Source organism: Anolis sagrei, chromosome 4 (genome assembly GCF_037176765.1).
Source record: "Anolis sagrei isolate rAnoSag1 chromosome 4, rAnoSag1.mat, whole genome shotgun sequence".
NCBI lineage: Eukaryota > Metazoa > Chordata > Lepidosauria > Squamata > Dactyloidae > Anolis > Anolis sagrei.
The window spans coordinates 143904859-143926306 of NC_090024.1; the positions used below are offsets into that span (position 1 = coordinate 143904859).

The 21448-nt window shown below is 38.1% G+C and overlaps 1 protein-coding gene across 1 annotated transcript in view; it reads left to right on the forward strand.

Moving 5' to 3' along the window:
* COL11A1 (collagen type XI alpha 1 chain) overlaps positions 1-21448 on the forward strand; it is a 299114-nt gene that overhangs the window by 145583 nt on the left and 132083 nt on the right. The window contains exons 21-30 of the mRNA XM_060774023.2: positions 1622-1675; positions 1772-1816; positions 2302-2355; positions 2816-2860; positions 8907-8960; positions 13363-13407; positions 15295-15348; positions 15455-15499; positions 18595-18648; positions 19636-19743. Coding sequence (XP_060630006.2) covers positions 1622-1675; positions 1772-1816; positions 2302-2355; positions 2816-2860; positions 8907-8960; positions 13363-13407; positions 15295-15348; positions 15455-15499; positions 18595-18648; positions 19636-19743 — 558 coding nt within the window. The remainder of the gene's footprint in view (positions 1-1621; positions 1676-1771; positions 1817-2301; positions 2356-2815; positions 2861-8906; positions 8961-13362; positions 13408-15294; positions 15349-15454; positions 15500-18594; positions 18649-19635; positions 19744-21448) is intronic.

Consider the following 21448-nt stretch of genomic DNA (forward strand, 5'->3'; position numbering starts at 1 on the left):
TCACAATAAAATAGCATTCTGAACCCCACCAATATAATTGGACCAAACTTTCCACACAAAACCCCCAACCAACAGAAAATACTATGTTTTCTGATGGTCTTTGGTGACCCCTCTGACACCCCCTCGTGACCCCCATGGGGGTCCCGACCCCCAGGTTGAGAAACACTGGACTAGAGAGATAATGCAAATTACCATGGACAGTATTGACATAGATGGCTAATGGTTTGACTCAATAAAAAGGCAGTTTTTTAAATGATTAAATAGAGCTTTGAAAATTGTAATGTTTCTGAGCTAATTTGAGATGAATATTTGCTTCAGCTCTGCAAGTTGCCTCTACCAGCTTGTTGACAAAAAGGGGGCAAATCCAACAGGTTATAGATAGTTTTTTTGTATTACTGTAAGGATGTGAAGTCAACATACACCTTGTTCCTTTTTGCTTTCTTTCCATTAACTCCGAGTTCTATGACATTGTAAATGCCAGAATATGAGGTGGAGCTCTCTGAGGTGTGCTCTGATGAATTTGCCCAACACTTTGCTAGCAAAATTGGTTTTACTCATTTGGACATGAGAGCAAACTCTAAAGCTGTAACTGATGAATAAATTGAATTTTCTGCAACTTCAGGGTTTGGATAAGTTGCTTGAAAGATCATGCCAATCAGTTATTTAGACCAGTCTTCATACTAGCTAATGAGAGCACCTAATGGAAGGCTGATCTCTTGGGCAGTGAGGCTCTAAACATTTCTCTGAAAGATGTATATATTCCATTCCTCTGTAAGGAAAAGGCTGTGAGAACATCAAGAATCATTTTTGATTCTAACGTCCTTTTAACGAATGGACAGGCCTTATTCTTATCCTTTTTAGAATAAGGCATTAAACATAATACATGAAGATATGCATGGTCAAGAAACTAAGAATTGGCCTGACCAAAGCATACTATCACATATCCCTATTTTTTTTAAAAATGTTTTCTTCTGCAACCAGTACAAACAAGAAACTGAAAGTCAACCACGTAAACATGGAATAAACAAACAAAGGAACAGAATCTGGGGTACATTAAATATTTATCCAAAACATTCAGTAAGCTATTAAGTCAATTAACAGGTGGCCAAAGTGTAGCCCCTAGAACATTGTTGTATCTCTTATGGGTCTTCATACACTTCATACTTCATACTTACCAAAACCTGTGCTAAGCTCTTGCTTAAATATTGCTTCCAGAGGTCCAAACCCTGTAGATGGGTCCAATGGATTATTTTCCACATGTGTGTGTGGGTGTTATTTTAGGCAAAATTTTGGCTTCTTTCCAAACATGAAGTCATAGAAGGATAGGTAGAAGAACCGGGGTAATGTTTTTTAGTACTAACATTACTATGGAGTCTAAATATTTTTAGAGAAACTGACAAAACTATATCTGGGTATTCCCAGATGAAATACCCTATGAAATTCATGTGGCTGCCATAAGATGATTTGAAGGCACATGCACATAAGCACTGTCAGGATAAGACTATAGAGTTGTTTAATTTCGGGCATGCTAATTGTCTCTCTTGGAATCTCTTGCCTACTACAGCTTCTTGTCATGTTTCATGTGAACCAACAATTTTATGGAGTTTTTTCCCCCTCACAGGGTCAGCGAGGATTACTGGGCCCAAGAGGAACTCCCGGGCCACCAGGACAACCTGTATGTATTTTCTAAAGAAATTCAGTAGCTTGTGTTTTGAATTTTCTTATAAATATGTCTCTGATTAGCATAATTTTGTTCTGGTCTTCAATATAGGGAATCGCTGGCGTTGACGGCCCACAGGGACCAAAAGGAAACTTGGTAGGTAGCTGCTAAGGGTTTGATGTTTGTGAAGATAAATAAATAAATAAATAGTCTTTTATTCCCGTGTTAGCTCTATCAGTTTCTTAATACTGATTACATGTGCTTAGATGCAGATGAATAGAATGGATGAATCTGTTTGTGTGTGGCATTAGTGAAAACATAGAATTATTAGCCCATCACAAATGCTCTTTTGCGTGAGGAGTACAGAAGAGAAAATTAAATAATATGCTATGCGCAATTTTTGTGCAGAATAAGTTTTGACATGTGAAATTTTCATCACTGCAGAATTCTTCATGTTCAGATTTTGTGACATTCTAAAAACACATTTTAGAACATTTGCCAAATAATTTTTAATATTCCTTCAATTCCTAACATATGCTGAACTTATAACACTTTTGGTGGTGGTCTAAAGGGGTGAGGAAATATGTCGAAATATTTTGCCACCAAAATAAAAATTTCCCCTTGCATTTCTTACACAACAGGGCCCACAAGGGGAACCTGGACCTCCTGGCCAGCAAGGAATCCCAGGCCCACAAGTAAGTATTCAGTGACTTTTCCACCAAAGAACGTTAAAGAGCTAAAGAGCAATAAGGGTGATGGTATGCCTTTTCCCCTTCAGTGAGCTTATTCTTGCTTCTAGGCTTTCATAAACTATCCTGAAAATATCCCTACTGCAAGCAAAGGCAGCCGGGGAATGGTGGGATCATGTTTGCACAGACACTTCCCCCTCCTGACTTTGCCCTCCTTTAGGGAGAGAGAAAAAAATGACTCATTTAGAGCTCTCTGAATGCCAACAAGAGCAGCCACACCTGGAGGAGGGATCCGTATTGGATCAAGTTGCATGTTCACTGCCAGCAAAGTAGCCAGAATAAAAGCTCTTATAACCTCTTGCTCTTTCTTCCCTTCTTTCTTTTAATGGAGACTTCATGAGGCAGCTAAATGGGGAAAGTATTATTGTTGTCTTTCATTTATAACAATCTGCAATCTTTTAAATAGGGACTTCCTGGTCCACAAGGTCCAATTGGAGTTCCTGGTGAAAAAGTAAGTGAAACTCCATTACTGAATAAACAAAAGATCAAATCTGAAATTCTTGGATGTGTGAATTGGTGTTGTCTTTAATTAGAACAAGGTTATTCATACTTGTCCCATGAAAAAGCATTGTGCAGCTATTCTGTCTTGTCTACACACACACACACACACACTTTGTTTGTATATGTGGTCACAAAATATAGAAGAACTGGTAGGGAAACTCAAATGGGAAATTTTCTTAAAACCAGGGAATTCTATAATAAAACCACAAGGGTCATTTTAAATTATAATTATGAATTGTCTAGGTTGTAACCATTGTTCCCTAAGACCACACAGCTCATTTATTTGTACTCTAGAAAATGGCTGTAATTCAGTGGAATAACATTGTGCTTTATATCTAGAAGGCCTCAAATACTCAGATTCAATCCCAGACATCTGTCCAAATGGGACTGGAACAGATTTTCATCTATGACCACTGCCATTCTGTGCAGTCAGTACTAAGCTACAGTATATGGACTAGTGATTTCATGCTCTCTTAAAGCAACAGTTTACAATTCTACAAGAACTTTTGACATTTTTATTGCAATGAATTTATGATATTGAAATAATCACCAAGAGAGTGTTCTGCACAGTTGTTCATCTTTGCATGGCATTTAGTTAATCTTGATTTAACTATTCCTTTCTTACGAAGCCCAGCCCATCTTGGACAGGTCTTTTTGTTGTCTCCTGTCCAGGAAAAGACTAAATCAAAGTCATTATAGTGTTGTCCCAGTGCTGTGGCATTAGATTGGCTTGGATCATACGGTCACAGTGGCAGCCAGTGGTTTCCATGTCAATGATATAGTGAATAATAATAGGTTATTATACTGCCAATAATAATCAGTTATATCCATGTGAAAATATTCATAGAGGTATAAACATAGGGATAGGGAAATCTGTCCCCCTTTTTCACTTAGGTTCTGAATTTCTTCTGTCCCTTCCATCCCTTTCTTTTTGGTTTCATCTTGGGTAGCAAGGCTTTCTGTTTTCTTCCTGCATGTTAATTCATACAATTTAAATGCATTTTTCATAATTTCCTTAAATTAGGCAGATTCCTGATAATTAAACACAGTTTCTTTCAGTAAGGCTTATTATTCTAGCCCCTTACATCTTTAAAACATAAATTTTGTTTATTGCACACTTTATCTCTCAGGCAAGCCCTGTAAGTCTCTCAGATGCTTGAGGCAAGGTTTGCATTTTCTCACAGCATCTCTTAGGGACTGTGAAAGAAGTGTACTACTTTGAATGAGGTTGCTCAGTTCAGTGACATTCCTTTCCATTCCTTGTTGGGCAATTCAGCTGTAGATCTTACATTTAGTTATTCTATAAGCAATTTAGCCTTTCTCATCTTAGTCTTACTTTTTGAAACCTTGTATTTCACACCAACTAGTCTTTTACTTTCTTGTATTTAATAATATTCACAAAACAATATTAAAATCATGAAGAAATTTGCATACATTTGGTTACTGATGTCCTGTACCTTTGTATCTTCAGTTAATGTTGTACCATGCTTTTGCTTCTTTCTTCCTCTTTCATTTTTATATAATATAAGTATTTAAAAATGTGCTACTACAGAGGAGTTTGAAAAGGTTTATGAATCAAAATGCATGTATTTTTGTTTTTAATCATGTTATTCAGTGAGATTGTAGAACACACAACAAATGCTTCCCACAATCCATTAAAAGAACCTTTTAGCTACCAGAGATTCAGAGACCCAGCATATATTATTTTCCTACATTGACTTGAAGTCACAATTTCAGAAAAAAATGCATTTTTCTACATTTGAAATAGACACAACATTTTCTTGCTATACTTAAAAGTGAATATAAAACAGCACACTTTCCACCTGGAGTTTAGCTATACTCAAAGCACCAACTGGAGTCAGTAACAGGGCAGGGTTTGTGGCGGAAAATATCTATAGGCATTTTTTGAATGTAGCTTGCAATATGTTCTGATGTACCATATGTCCGGATCCTTTTATTAACCTGACTGTTGAGGGACCATGTTGGAAGCATCAGGAATACCAAATCTCAGGAATAAGTTGTGGAAGGAAGGTGAAAACCTCAATGCAAATAAACTCATTCTTTCCTAGATTTTTAAGCAGTGGTTAACATGTGTTCATACAATGTAGGTCAGATCAAGTGAGCGGTATCCTAGGGAGATTCTACACAGACAGAAAATGCAAACCTGATAGATGCCCTTAGCCACCTTATGGGATAACCCTCTCCCTGCTGTGTTGTGGCTGTCGCCAATTGTGACTCCCCCACCTGCCTTCTGGAAGTCACTCTGGCTGACATTAGCCAAAGCACCCACTCCCCAAGTGTTGGAACTCAGATGCCTTTAAAGAGCCAGTATTGTAAACAATCAACAGTTTATTAAATCAAAGAAAACAGAGCTCAGAGACACTTCCTTCAGTGCCTCTGGCTTAAACTCAAAGTTTGCATCAATTTGCAGCTAAAAAACCAAAACAAGCAGATAAACCGGATTATACTGGCAAAAAATCTGGGTTAAACAAGAGTTCAAGCAAAATGCACCAAAATAACAAAGTTCAAAGATAAGGCCAAAACAAAACACTGAAGAGTAGCCGTTGTCCAAAATCGGTCCAAGGTCAAAGAAGTCCAAGTTGTCAATAACAGAGTCCAAAAGCAGCATCGTCATCAGTAAACAGTCCATGGTCAAGGAGAGGGAATTCCGCACTTACGAGAGTCCAAGCCGGTCATCACACGAAGAATACAGCAACCTGCAGTTCCAGGACCCAAGCCCAACAAGAGAAGTGACAGCAACAAAACCCAAGGCACGTAGCCAACACTTTGCCTACTGCAAAGTTCCAAACTTTCAGTGCCTTCCTTTATCCTACAACTCATAATCCGTTGATGAGCTGCCCTCCGCCCTTTCTTCATCACTATCAGCTGTCTTACCATTACAGCTGAGTGCCAACACCCATTTCTCCAACTTTTTCACCTCCTGTCAAGACTTAAGTCTCCCCATGAATCCCTGGTATCTCCAGACTGCCAATCTCCAGGATACGTGGGTGTGTTCTAGCTGCTGATAGCCATGGCATGAGGGAAAGGGATATCAAGAGGACTGGGTCAAAATTCCGGTTTTTCTCCAAGTTAACTTGATCTGGGGCAGAACATCCCTACGTAGTGAGGGTCTAATCTGTCTGCAGCTGTAATGGATGCTGTATAGAGATTCCCCTTATAGTGCACAGGAGCAGACTAGAAAGCAGACTGTCCCCATTCCTGCCCACTCCACTGAATGCTCTGTCCTTGTAGAGGAGTACTCCAAATTGACCCAAATAATCTTTCAGGGCACACATGACCTTACTGATTGCAATTCAAAATAGTACAGCGCTCTCCCTCCTCTCCCTAAGCTGTAGAGGACATAAATGGACTGCACGATTAGAGTAGGTGTGAAATTTTCTGAATATCTTATTAAGAATAATAGAAGTGCTTACCTGTAAAATGTCATTGACTTTGCTCTTGCTTTAGCTCACAGACTTTTAGCTCATCTTACAGCTTTGGGATGTGAAAAGTAGCTGTAACTTAAGATTTGAGCCCTCCCCCCCCCCACACACACACACTTTCTGTTGGCCATTTACTTACTTTTTGCTTTAGCAAAAATGCACCCAAAAAGGGAGTAAGCCGAATAAAGAATGCTGTTCCTCTCTGTTACTCTTCTCACTGATTATATCCTTGGAGAGCAAACAGACAGCAAGAGCAAGTAAGAGAAACAGGTGAAATGACCTGTCATTTTCCCATTAGGGATTCAACAGTTGCCACAGGAAGTCGGCTTTTAATCCTGGTCTTCTCAGCCTCTTTATAATGTCTGTGAATCTCTTAGATTTTAGTGAGATTTAATTTTTGTTATAAATTCTAGTTTGTAGAAGTAGTGTATTTGAGGGAGAGTTTGCAGCAGACTTGGAACATATATTTCTTCTACCCCATTTTTCTGTTTCCTTTCTTGGAATGTAATTATTTCAGGTGTGTGTGTGTGTGTGTGTGTATATATATATATATATATATATATATATGATTCACATATTCATTCATTTTAATTTCAAGGACAGTGGTCTCCAGTCTCCTGAGGAGAGTTTTATTAGCATGCATGATTCTCTGTATGGGAGAATATTTGATTTCCAAAAGTCACATTCTGTCTTGTGATAATTAGAAATGGCCCTCAGAATAATGTTTCTTTTATACATTGAAGGGCAAATCAAGCTTGTAGACACTAGGCAGACAGCCTTGAACTTCCAAACTCACTGTGTTGAAATTAGACTGACTGATTGAATAGAACATTTCCTCGGTTAAAACACATACTTACAGGGACTTTAGAGTGAATGTAGATACACTTCCAAAAAAATAGCGCTTGATGTCAGGTTATACATGCGTGTGATGTTTGAAAGGGCATTGAACTCCTAGTATTCTCTTGTTGATGAGGCAGTTGAATAGAACTGGTACCTCACATGCATCTTGATCAGGGGCATTTTCCGCATTCCCAGCTGCACACTAGAGTTCTTTTTATCGTATCAGAAGTGACTTGATAACATACTGCAAATTGCTTCTGGCATGAGAAAATTGACCGTCTACAGAGATGTTGCCCAGGGAACGCCCAGATGTGTTACCATCCTGCTCAGAGGCTTCTCTTATGTCCCTGCAAGCTAGAGCAGATAGATGGGAGTTCACCCTGTCTCACAGATTTGAATTGGCAACCTTCAGATCAGCAGTCCAGCTGGCACAATGGTTTAACCCATTGCACCACCGCAGCTCTCACACTAGAGTGCAAAATAGAGATATAAATCTTTACTAAGTTTTTTGTAAAAGGAAGACATTAGTAATTTATGAAATTTCTTCCTCTTACAGGAAAGTCCCTTAAAAATGTTCCTGGCTTGAAGATTAATGTGGGACTTACTATGTGCAAAATTTGCATGTGGTTTTCTCATTAAGGACATATAATATTCTTAATAGAAAAATAGTATTTCTGCATATAAATGCTGTTTCCTGCTCAGATGGTGTTTGGGTGTCTATCACTGCTTTTACATAACTTTCTTCCCTGTGTTTGTTATCTTGGAGGATTCCTAACCAATCAGATTAAATATTTAATATTTTGAGGTATCAGTTTATACTTGGTAAATATGAGCACTCTTGGCAAGCTCAGGGGGAAATGGCAAATGTTGGTGAGCTCAGAGAAGCACTAGCAAATGCTGATAGTCTCACAAAGGAGACTGACTGCATTCACTGACAATTTTCTAAAACTTGGAAATCTCTCTCTTTCTCTCTGTTGTCAGATCACCCAATTTTATTTGTGATTGTCATCATTCATGAAGAAATGTTGACACAGAACTGATTTTGAATACTGGCTCATTATATCTTAATTGGATCAAAGGAATGGGGTACAAACGGCATAAGAAAATAAGGAGATATAGACCTAAATATTCTAAAGGCATCAGATCTTGTCTGATCTTGAAAATTTATCCCTGTTTAGTACTTCAATTAGAGATTAACAATAAATATCAATTACTATAGGCTATATTTCAGAGGAAGAAAAGCCAAAACCCTATGAAATTCACGGGGTTGTCATAAGTAAACAGACAACTTAAGACACACACATACATACACAGGTGTGATAAAATTTTCTATTTTCAAAAGCACTTTGAAAGTTATTCCACAGCCAGCATGGGCAGTGCCAGTGGCGTTACAATGCAGTATGGCTTCTGAGAAGGATTATGGAGGTTGTAAGTAAAGTATCTTTTGCAACCTCTGCTAATAAGTTAGTATAACTCTTTCAGTTGTGAATGTAGCCCTTCCATGTTCAAATAACACATTTCTAAGTATCAGTCAGGTGTCAAGTTCAAAATGACTTTTACAAGGTTCTGAATGTGGGGACATTATCTCCTTTCCTTCTTACGGATTGCATTTTCACTTTGTTCATAAGTAATCTTTTGCTTGCAGCCATTTGCAGCCTTATGATATCTTATCTTTGATTGGTTTCTCAAAAGTGTTTCTTCATCTCCCTTCAGGGACCTGCGGGCAAGCCTGGCCTTGCTGGACTTCCTGGTGCTGATGGCCCTCCTGTAAGTAGTATAACATTTTGTCAATTTTTATTTTGTTTTAGGGAGACAAAAAAAATCACTTTGAAGCGCCATGCTCATGAATTTTAACAAGGCAATTGCATCACTGATAGCTAGCAGCAGAACCTGTAAAACATATCCCGTTTCATTATTTGAACTTGATCCATGTTTCTCATCTAGGTCTGTAAGTTTCATAAAAGAGCCACTAAAGGGCAGGCAAGAAACACCAGGGACACTGAAGAAGGAAAGAAGAAAAGAAAACACATTTAGATGTCTAACATGTTTGGTCTGGTGCAGATTTAAATTACGGGAAATGAATATGATGGAGAGGGTAGGAGAGACCTGTCTTTGCAAGGAAATGTGATTTTTTATTCTGTTGGCAGGATTTTTGTCTGTCATCCAACTGCTGCGATAAGGAGAAGGACTTGTTAATGCTGATAACTGCTTTTATGTTCCAACCCCAAACTAAGAAAATTAAATTCTGAGCAAGTAAAGCCAATTAATCATAATGAAGTGTTTTCTAGCACCTAAAAAAATAATTCATTTATTATGCCAAGCTTTTCTTTGTCAGTGAATCTTCATCAGAGGGAAATAGCCCTCTATTTAGGCTGTTTGACTTGGTGAAACAAATTATAGTTAGCTAGTTGTATGCATTTTCATTTATTTATTTATTAAATTTATATATGAAAAATCTGGTATTTCTTAAACAAAAAGCCCATTTTCTTTGTTCATTTATAATGTATCTGTCTTGGACCAAACATTCGATCTTTTGCAGAGTATGCTGGGATGTTGTTGTTATTGATTATTAGCCTCTTCGTTTAATAATATAATAATAAAACTTTATTTATATACCATTCTATCTCTCCGAGGGGGACTCCGAGCAGTTTCCAAGTAACATCACCGAAACATACAAAGTAAACAGCATAACATACATTTAACAAAACAACATAAGCATAAAATTATCACAGTAACACATGCATATTAAAAATAATCCTGCCTATTCAGAGCAATTAAAAAGAGCAGTTTCTAGGGTTATCTGGAAAGAAGGACAGACAGCTACAGTGAATTTTAGATATTAGTCAGAAGTAAGCCACAGTGAAACCAAATGTGAATACAAAGTTCAAAACTAGCCCTACCCAGAATAAATATACCATAATCAATGCGATTTCTGTTAGTTGTGACTAGGGCCCCTTCCACACGACTGAATAAAATACCACATTTTCTGCTTTGAACTGGAATATATGGCATTGTATATTCAGATAACCTACTTCAAAGCAGATATTGTGAGATTTTCTGCCTTCATATTCTGGGTTATATGGATGTATGGAACGGCCCCAACAAGTCCATTCATTTTAGTAAGGAACATGGCATTTAAAAGTAAGAGCTCAATTCAGTTGTTAATCCCATCTGGAGTAAACCAGTTCAAATGAATTTAAATAAATTTTGATTTTACCAAGTTTCCATTGATTAAGCTAGCCCCTTCTAGATAGGACACATAGTTGGATGTAGCCTTATCACTACTTTGTTGTTTTATATGTAATGAAGGATAATAGAATACAATAATCCAAGAGTGCATAACTGTAAACTGAGTAGGGGTTATTTTGTCCTTCCTTCAATTCCCTAGCAGGCCGCAATACTGGGTTGCAGTGAACCCTAAGTGACATGGTATCACCTCTAGCCACCATTTTGACCAATTTTCCTGATTTTTTTTCTATTTTGAGCAGGATTTTGAGGATCCAAGAGGGTAGGGAGTGAATTGTTACCTTTTGGGGGTGTTTTAGAGAGTTTTGGAGAGGAGACAAAACTAACTCCCAAATCAACCTGAATATTTTTTAAAAAAATATTTCAGAAAATCTGGGGGTTTGAGAGATTTGTGGTCGACACTTTGGCCACTCCTGAACTCTGTAAGAACCCAACATAGAGAGGGAATGTGAGGACAAAAGAGAACATAGAGGGAGGAAAATCATAATCTATGTCTTCTGACATAATAGGTTTTGTTCAGTGAAGTGATACTTTAGGTTTAGTGTATATAGAATTAGACCTGAGTCATTATTAAACTCATAATTATTTTGGCTTTCTGAAAATGGCTGTATGAATCACAAAACAGAAAAGTTATTACTATCTTCAACTGCTTGTGGATTTTGCCCAAGTGGAAGAGCCTTCTGACTATTGATTTCCTTGTGCTGTAAAATATTTTCATTGCTGTTTTCTTTCATCTTGTGGTGTTATAATTTTAATGGTGTGCCTAGTATAATGTTCAGTGTCAGATAAAAATAATCGATTCACAGCATCCATAGAAAAATGCATCAAATGTGAAAATTCACAAATGTTGACATGCCCTTGCATTCTTTTTATGGAATGACTTGGTCCTAAAACAAAACAGCAGCTTTCAAAATGTCTTTTTATCTTAGACAGTAATTTGTTATTTCATGAAAAGTCACTGAAGTGTTTTAATACTGTCAATATGATTAGATGAATCTCATGAGATTTCCTACAGCCTTTTGAAATGATTTTGGTATTTCCTTATGAAGTATGTCTGTGGGCTATTATTTCTAAGTACTGCAGAAATCCAATGTGTACCTAAGGCTGGCATGAGACATTATGAGTGATTGCTGCCTACCACTGAGATCAACAGTGCCGTTTCTCCTCTTTCGGGTTTCCCCGCTAACATCTAGTGCTGAAAGATGTATGATGGGATATCACTCTTACCAGGAAGAAGAAGAAAAGATCAGGAGAGACATTGCAGTTGGTTTTGTCAGAAATAATGTGCCTGGTTTACCATCCCTCCCCATAAAAGGCAGGAGCAAAACGAGAATTAGAGTAAAAATATGTCTGGGTTGATGACATCATAATTATCCATTTTTATTTTCCCCTTGCTGTTGATTTAGTAAAATGGAACTGAGCACTGGGTTTATGTCAATTTTAATGGCTCTCAGATGTCCCTTGTCATTTTAACTAATTTTAAACAAAATATCTGCATATCTCTTTGAAATCTGAGATGAGCTAAAGAAAGCACATATCTATACAATGACCACGATTTTACATCTAGGATTTGGAACCCATGCAGTTCACCTCCTGAAGGCAGCTTTCAAGCACCAAGTGTGTATTGCAAAGGGGAGGGCAGGCCATCTCTAAAAGCAGTTGACTATTGACTCTTGAAGAAATTGCTGAGATCTTGAGCAACCTGCTGAAGAACCTGGGAAAGCAAAGTCAGCTTTCTTCTCCCAGTTGTAGAACTGTAACCAGACCATGGGCTAACCGGGTGCCTTTCCCATCACTCATTGCCCCCCCCCCCAAACACACACACACACACACACACACACACGCTCCTGGTTAATGCAGAGATATGACATCACACCTTAAATGCGCCGAGGGCTGTGGAAAGTGTGGAACCATGGAATTACTAGTTCCTTCTTTATGATCAGAAAAGGTTAATATGCATAACCCTAGGCTGCACATGTCCTCAGAAGTATTCTGACCACTGCCACGAATTCATGGAAGTGAATCCTCCAAACTTGTAAAGGTGGCCACTGCTAGACAATGCAGTCCTTATTCAAAGATCTGCCAGTTGCAAGATTTTAGGATTAGGTGTTTCTTCATCCAGTCAAAATGTCCTGTTGCTTGCAGTTTGCTCTTCTTCCATGCATTTTTGGGAGACCTGCTGACAGAACAGCTTGCCAGAACTGCTTTACAATTGAGTATGCAGAATAGCCTTAAGGAAAATAAAAGTGGGAGAGGGGCTTCCAGGATTTATGATATTACTCTAGATCAGAACCTCCTCCAGGCCATGAACACAGTCACAATGTTGTCACATAAATTAAACTGAGAAAAATGTAATTCTACGTAGTTTCTAGTTTTAGGTTTTGATTCAGTTCCACTTCAAAACTTGATTTAACTTTCCCTTGCCATTTTAATTGGTTATGATTTCTATTGGTTTTTTAAAAGGTGGATAGACATATTCATTGAAGAGAGTAGTTTCATAAACTATATCGAAATGACAACCTATGTGTTGCTGAATGTATAATAACTGAAGGATACAGATAACTGCTGAATTCCCTGCTTGAGAGGAAATACCTAGATCTTTGTTCCAATGATCAAACTGGACTCTTACAGTCAATTGCAAATGCACACTGAGTTTATGGTGAGGATGTAATCTAAAAAAATCTTGAGAATTATAGCTTGAAGACTTGCGAAAACTTTGATTAGAAAATTCCAGTTTTCCCCAACTGCTTTCCTAGGAGAAAAGAAAACTATGAAATTAATATTCATTGTCTACAAAATAAACACCTGTTATGGAAGAATCAGGCTGAATTTATTCATATGTATAAATGTATGGATTCAACAGAATGTGCCTAATGGTGTCTACACATTTACATACTAACATACCATCATGTTTTGTAAATAGGGTCACCCAGGGAAAGAAGGCCAATCTGGAGACAAAGGAGCATTGGTATGTTTATCCTTTCTCGCTATGTGAATAAATGCTTGTATTATATTAAGAATGGGGTATATGGAACAAAGCCTTTTTATGTCCTAAGTTTCATTTATGTCCCAAAGGTAAATGTACAATTAATAATGTCTCTATTAAGAAGAATAAGAAGAATGGTAGATATATACATTGTTTCATATATAGGGTGATGCAAGGGGATATACTGAAAGTATAAGTTTTCTGTCCCTTGGCATTTTCTACCTTCTTCCTTTAATTCTTATATGTAATATCATTTGACAGTCTTACATCTATTCACCTCTTCCCTCAAGCCCCTGTCTCCTTCCCTTTCAGTACCGTTCAGTTATTACTATGTTAGGAAAGCTTTTTCTGTCGTGAAAGATTACACTATTTTGAAACAATTAATTGAAGATACCTCACCTGTTTGGGCTGACAAAGTGATTCAGCATGAGAAGGCATGCAAATGGACATGTTTATGTGTTTGCTCATGGTCGTAGGTGAACAAAAAAGAGCCCAAGCCATTTTGATATTGTAAGACTAATCAGTAATAGCCCTCTTGTGTTTTAGATCATTTCTGTAAAGTCTACATGGGTATTGAATAGCAGTTCATAGTCTAGCCATTTCTTTTTAACTGTTTGTTTAGCTATCTCTCTTTTCATATGTTAAGAAAGAAAATTATAACAGAATTGTGTTATAGAGAGTATATAGCAAATACTTACTGAGATGGATGGCAAAGCTGTTGAAAGAGTAGGGGCTGTAATTGAACATTTGAGGGCAGGTTTGAGTCAGAAAGCCTTTGGTTGAATTTTGGCCTCTCCTGTCTGAAACCCTGGGAATGAGATGTCATTCAGTGTAGACAATCTTGAACTAGGTGGATGGAGGTCTGAGTCAGTAAAAGGCAGCTTCTTTGTCAGTTTCTTAGATTTTTGACAGTTTTCCCTTCAATGCTTTCTTGAAAAAACTTAGGGGAGTGCAGTTAACTGTTCTCTCTTTTTTCTTCTTCTGCCAACTCATTATACAATTGAGATGAATGTCTGGGCTGTACAAAAGCCTATTTTTCTGCAGACAAAGTCCATGCCTTTTCACATATATTCTCCAATACATGCTTTGGATAGCTTTGCTTTCTGTCTTTAAGGATACAGCAATAATCTTTTTAAGCTTTCAGAGTAAATATATGCCCCATATAGTGTGCACTCTATAGCTTAGATTTCCAGATTCTGGGCTGAAATCAGTTCTGATGACTGATTAATTTATGCTATTAGAAGCACTGTTAGTTTCACCGGGCTCTGCCAATTGGATTTGCAACTCATCAGTGTAGCTGCAGAATTTTGAACTGTCCCATGACATGGAGGTGAACATGGCAGGTTGAAGCCTAAGCCCCCTTTGTGACATTCACATGGTCCATTTAGTACCATGAGTGAATGGAATTGGAGTACACAAACTGTCTAGAGTTTAGTACATATAAACACCAGTGTATTTGTACATATTTGAGTTTAAGCAATGACAGCACTAAAAGAACCTTGTATTCAGTTGTCACAATTGTAAATGTGATCATTGAGCAATCTGAAGAAATGCTAGAATGGAAAAGGTAATGTTTACAATTCCTTGATAGTAGGGAGTATCATGGGTATAGACAGTAGCATGGTAGATTCATTCAGAAACTATCAAGTAAATTCTGGGAGTTTTTTTTAGAAATGTTTTTCAATACAGCAACCTAAGACAAGTGTCTGTAAATACTATCTAGTGGTGAATGTCACCTTTATGAGAGATAAAATAAAATAAATCTTTGGATGTTCCTGACCACTCATGAATGATAAATGTTGATTAACCAACAGATTAATTATAGTCTTTTATAACAGCATAATGTAATTATAAACCATTGCTTTTTAGGGGCCCCCAGGTCCTCAGGGTCCAATTGGCTATCCTGGCCCTCGTGGAGTAAAGGTATGGCTATTTTTGCTCTTCTGTATATTGGATACAACATTTCTGTTAGTTCTGTTATTAATTTATTTATTCACAATCTCTCATTGTTGTCTCTGTTTTTGAAAAGGGTGCAGATGGTGTTCGTGGTCTAAAGGGTGGCAAAGGGGAAAAGGTAATGCTGTGTTCAAACCATTGTTTATACTTTGATACAAAATGGACCCTCTCTGTAATAGAAAACCATACGCTGTGTGTACTGAATCACTATATTGTTAATGTTAATAATAGATGTCCACATGCTGAGAGGCATTGGATAAGTTGTTAGATGTAAAAATGTGTAGCTACTTGTGTGACCTGTTTCCAGTTGGAGATGATTTTTTGTTCTTCAAAAATAAGTCAATGAGTTTTTCATTTTATTTTGCTGGATACATGGGAGCTGTATAGATGCAGCCAATAACATTTTTTAACTGTGTCTTATAACTTTGTAGGAATTATCTGAGAAAACATATTGTTTGCCAGCCTCAATATTTCCTAGATTTCCATTGCTCATTGGCAGTTGGGAACAGTGTAGAACAAAAGATGAGGACATTTTAAAATCTAAGACCAAAAGGTTTGGGTTATCCCTTCTTTGCTGACTCTAGGTGCTCTATATGAAACTGAACCTCAAATGCCATTGTTAGCCTGTACATTTTGCTGTCTGGCTGAGGAGCTGCCACTTCTGAGTCACCTAGGAGCATTTGAGCCATCCTAGAAAGCTTCAGGCTCTGTGCCATCAACCCAGTGACTCTTGGGAATTTCCTCTAGCTAAAAAATAGTTTGCCTTCACAGGCAGTTGCATAACATTAGTTCCCATCTGTCTGCGCTTGGTCCTGGGCAATACCTGGGAGCGATTATAGCCTAAGTTCAATATTCAGCCTATGAGAATGGAGGGACACATCTCAGCTGGCTGGCTACTGTTTCAAATGTGGGATAGAGGTTTCTCATAAGTAATGATGTGTTGATGCAAAATCCCTGGAGGTATCTCTCCAAGGATATCTGAAAATTGAGATGCTGGAATGGAACTGACACATTCCCTGGTTTCATGAGGGCAAAACTATTTCCCAAGTGCCCCCCCCCCCCCAAAGCACTACTGTTCAAAGCAATATTTATCTGTTCATTTGTTTGTTTACTCAATATTTATGTTTATCCTATCAAAGGTTGTCAGGGCAGCATACCATCCATCAACATGATCAGCTTAAAACTTTGTAAGCAGGAAGAAATTAAAGATAGTTAAATGTATTTAGCATTCATTAGGTCCCATCTACATGGCCATATAAAACAGTTTCAGAATGCAGTTTAACTGCATTGAACTGGATTATATGAGTCTACACTGCCACATAATGCAACTCAGTGCAGTTAAGCTGCATTCTGCAACTGCTTTATATGGCCATGTAGATGGGGCCTTGGTTGGTGTACAGAGGGATAAGGTCCTTTCATTTGTTTGTTTAGATTTTTTAGTCTTGTCAAAAAGCTTTTTTTAGTGATGGAAAGTAAGACGTTTCTGACTAGAGGGGAATGCAAGACAAACAGTTCTTTTGAGTGGAAGAAGAATGCAAATTTCTTGATGTTTTCTTAACAATAGCTAGTACTTATTGTCAATTGTTCATACCAGATGTCCTCAACTGACAGGAAGCAGTCTGACTTCCCTTTATACATCAGTGAGAAGCTTGTGGGCATTTCTGTGCACTCCTCTGTTACAAGCTTGTCCGGGCCAAATAGAATATACTCCACAACAAGACAGCTTACACTAATCTTACTTGGGTCAGCTAGTTAATTGGTGAGCCTCGGTTCCTAGGATATGATTGTCAATATGTTTAGCAGCATCCTAGACTTCAGAAACTGTTAGGAAAACAGTATACTTGAGTGAGTTATATTGTCTAAATTTCCTGGTATTCTAAAAGCAGTGTAGTTGCATCCAAAGGCTTAATCTTCTGTGCATCTCCTGCTGATACTGGACCTTATACACACCAGTTTTTTGTCTTGCTACAGTTGAATTAGTGTAGGGAATGGAAACATACTGGTTTCCATTCCAAAACCTCACAACCTCTGAGGATGCTTGCCACAGATGCAGGCAAAACATCAGGCCTAGAACATGGTCATACAGGCTGAAAAACCTACAACAACCTAGTGATTCAGGCCATGAACGCCTTCAACAATACAACATACTGGTTTTCAAACATTCATTATCACACTTATTTGCATTAAGGCAACAGCATTGCTTGGGCAGGCTTTCATCCTGTGATCTGTCTTCCGCATGAGCCCCATAACCCTGCTTTCCTGCTTTATGCCATACTTCATTTTTAATAGAATAGCATGAAAGCAGGGGGAGGGAGGAGGAGAGTAATTCCCATTGATATTGGAGCTACTGCAGAATAATAGTAGTCCAGAAACCAGCAATGAAGAGGCAGTGGGATCAAGAGTCATTGATGGGTTTTAACCATCAGTGAAAAGGTGCACTACACTAACAGATGGGATGCAAAGCAGCAGGGCCAACATAGTGTTGTGTGATAAGTACTGGCCACAGACACTTTTATCCTGAGAACTTCCACTCTGCCAGACTCTTGTGATAAAGTCCATAGCCATAAACATGATCTAAATAGGTGTAGAAAAAAATAGGTCATTTTCATGGGATCAATACTCTGAAGTATAGGCTTCATTCAAAATTGTCTGAGGGTTCCTATACTGAGGAAGTTTGATTTCCCAATCTCCCAGTTCCTATCTTTGCCATCAGGATGACATCACTGACACAAAAGAAATATGATTGTGTTAATCAGCTTTGAATGATTAGCTAACATCTTTGGGCCACATCCTAGTTGACCTTTGAATGTCAGTTGTCTCGTGGAGGAACTGCCCAAATTCTAATTCTGAAAATATAAGGAGGGCATTGTAATACTGAAGAGCAATGTTGTAATGAAAAGCTTCTTGATGAATTTAAAAATGAATTTTCCCTTTGCCTTAAGCACCTTTCTCATTATTCACTCTCCCATTTAATGCTCAAATGTAATTCAATTCAGCTATGGCAATAAGAGGTTTTCATTCTGATAGAAAAACTGCCATGCTAAAATTATTTGGCATGTTATGATCCAACTTTAGTAGTGTAAATTATTGAGAGTTAGAGCAAAAATAACTATGGCTGCAACATACATTATTTTCATGGATTCATTCAGATTCTTAAATCATTCCCATTCTGTTTCTAAATACAAATGTAACACGTTTTCTCTCTTCTTTTAGGGTGAAGATGGTTTCCCTGGATTTAAAGGTGACATGGGCCTTAAAGGTGACAGAGTAAGTCCCCTCCCCCCTCTCCTTCTCTCATTCACATATGTACATGATCTCTCTCTTTCAAGCCCAGTTCCCCAAAGTCTGAGAAACAGAAACTAGCTTTGCTAATGAAGATGAAGTATTATGCAGATAGTGGGTGGTTTCCCCCCTCAATGGATGACTTCAGGAGGTTCTTGGAGTCGACTTACAACTCAGCCACAATATGCCTCTTCACCTTTGATGAATGGATGGATTCATTATTATGCACTGCTACAGGAAAAAGTTAAAATATTCAGTATGATGACACAGTGCAGTGGAGGCAGATCTAACACTGAGCTAGGCCTTTTTGAACCTAAGTCATGTTGACACACTTCCATGCAAATGTGCAACTAGATTCCAAGAGTCTTTGTAAAACAAAACCCACTATTCCACAAAAGTGCATACCTTTCTGTTGCAGTTGTGGGTGTTTTAATATTGAGACAAAAACATCATTGTCAATTGCCATGAATATAGATAACTTTTTATATAAATCATATGAATATGTCTTAAATTCACAGGTTTTTAAAATATTATCGGCAATCATTGTTTTAAGTTAAGAAAGCACTAAACTATGAACAGTGGACGTTGAGCCTGAATATGTGTATGTTTGATGGTTAAAACTATGGTGAAACCACCTTGGCTTTTCAGATGCAGGGCATGGGCTGGAACTTACCATGTCTCTATCTAACATGCTGATGGTTGGTATCTCTCCCCACAATACTGTCACATTTTGAGATATTTCAACCAGAACCAATAAAAGAAGCTTGAGGGTGCTGCCAATCATCCTTTTATTGGGGGGAATAATTTAAGTAAAATAGGAGGAGTTAATTAGGCAAGCTTCTGGATTTCAGTTAAGGTCCTCTCTTTTTCTTCTCCTTGCACATACTCATGTTATTAAATACTCATTACACTATCATTTCATAGAAACGTGTAGCTTGTTTTTTACATTATATTTACAAAACTTTTTTAAAGGGAGAAGTTGGTCCTTTAGGTCCTAGAGGAGAAGATGGCCCGGAAGGACCAAAAGGTCGATCAGGCCCAACAGGAGACTCAGGCGGACCTGGTCAGGCTGGAGAAAAGGTTAGTAATGCAGTAACAGTACATAATTATGAAATGATGAGGATTTTCTAGTGTAATACTATGTTCTAAATTAGAAAAGGCAGGTGCAACATGGACCACTATTCCATTTTTAAATTCCATGTTGTTCAAATAGAATTCTTTGTAGAACATGCTTGTACAGCATATGTGGATCACATATGTGTGTTTTCTCAATAACTTAGGGAGAACTTGAATATTATGTACAAAATACCTCAGCCCCTTTTTCACATTGTGTCAACTCCTACATGTATAGGAGGTGATAACTTCGTACATTCGGAAATATAAACTGTTGAAATATTTATTTGCTAATGTTAAAATAACCAGACTTCTACTATTTGTGAGACAGAAGGTGGAAGAAAATATGCTAAATTATAGAAAAAGTGAAAAACAAAAGAAATCAACTTTTAAAATTAATTTATGTATATTTGCTTGTAGTTTAGACTTAGGCCCCATCTACACTGAAGGGGTACGTTATCATGAGGTGTCCAACCAATGCCTCATGATAATGCAGATTGTATTGAAATAATCCTGATAATGGTTTATTCCAGGTTAAAATAATAATAATCCCTCCAAAGATCCACACCTTTCACTGGAGTGGGGCCAGTGAAGACTATCTGTGTTCTCAACAGCAATCTCCACGGCAATCCCACCTTGTGGGCTCAAGGTCCACTAATATCAAGCAAATGGAGGGGAAATAATAGTGACATACTCCTCTCCCTCGCCCCCTTTCCTGGCTGTAAAAGTTTTTAAAAGGCTGCTTACTGTTTAAAACCTTAAAAGATGATGCTGTCAAGGTGATGCATGCCATTTGCCAGCAAATATGGAAAACACAAGAATGGCCATCAGACTGGAAAAAATCAACTTATATCCCCATACCAAAAAAGGGAAATGCGAAAGACTGCTCAAACTTCCGTACAGTGGCCCTTATTTCTCATGCCAGTAAGGTAATGCTCAAGATCCTGCAAGAAAGACTCCAGCAATACATGGAGCGAGAGTTGCCAGATGTTCAAGCTGGGTTTAGAAAAGGCAGAGGAACGAGAGACCAGATTGCCAATATCCGCTGGATAATGGAGAAAGGCAGGAAGTTTCAGAAAAACATCTATTTCTGCTTCATTGACTACTCTAAAGCCTTTGACTGTGTGGATCATAATAAATTGTGGCAAGTTCTTAGTGGGATGGGCATCCCAAGCCACCTTGTCTCTCTCCTGAGGAATCTGTACAAGGACCAAGTAGCAACAGTCAGAACTGACCACGGAACAACAGACTGGTTCAAGATTGGGAAAGGCGTCCGGCAAGGCTGCATACTCTCACCCAACCTTTTTAACTTGTATGCAGAACACATCATGCGATGTGCAGGGCTGGATGAATGCAAAGCTGGGGTGAAAATTGCTGGAAGAAACATTAACAACCTCAGATATGCAGATGACACCACTCTGATGGCCGAAAGCGAGGAGGAGCTGAGGAGCCTTCTAATCAAGGTGAAAGAAGCAAGCGCAAAAGCCGGGTTGCAGCTAAACGTCAAAAAAACCAAGATTATGGCAACAAGAATGATTGACAACTGGAAAATAGAGGGAGAAACCGTGGAGGCCGTGACAGACTTTGTATTTCTAGGTGCAAAGATTACTGCAGATGCAGACTGTAGCCAGGAAATCAGAAGACGCTTACTTCTTGGGAGGAGAGCAATGTC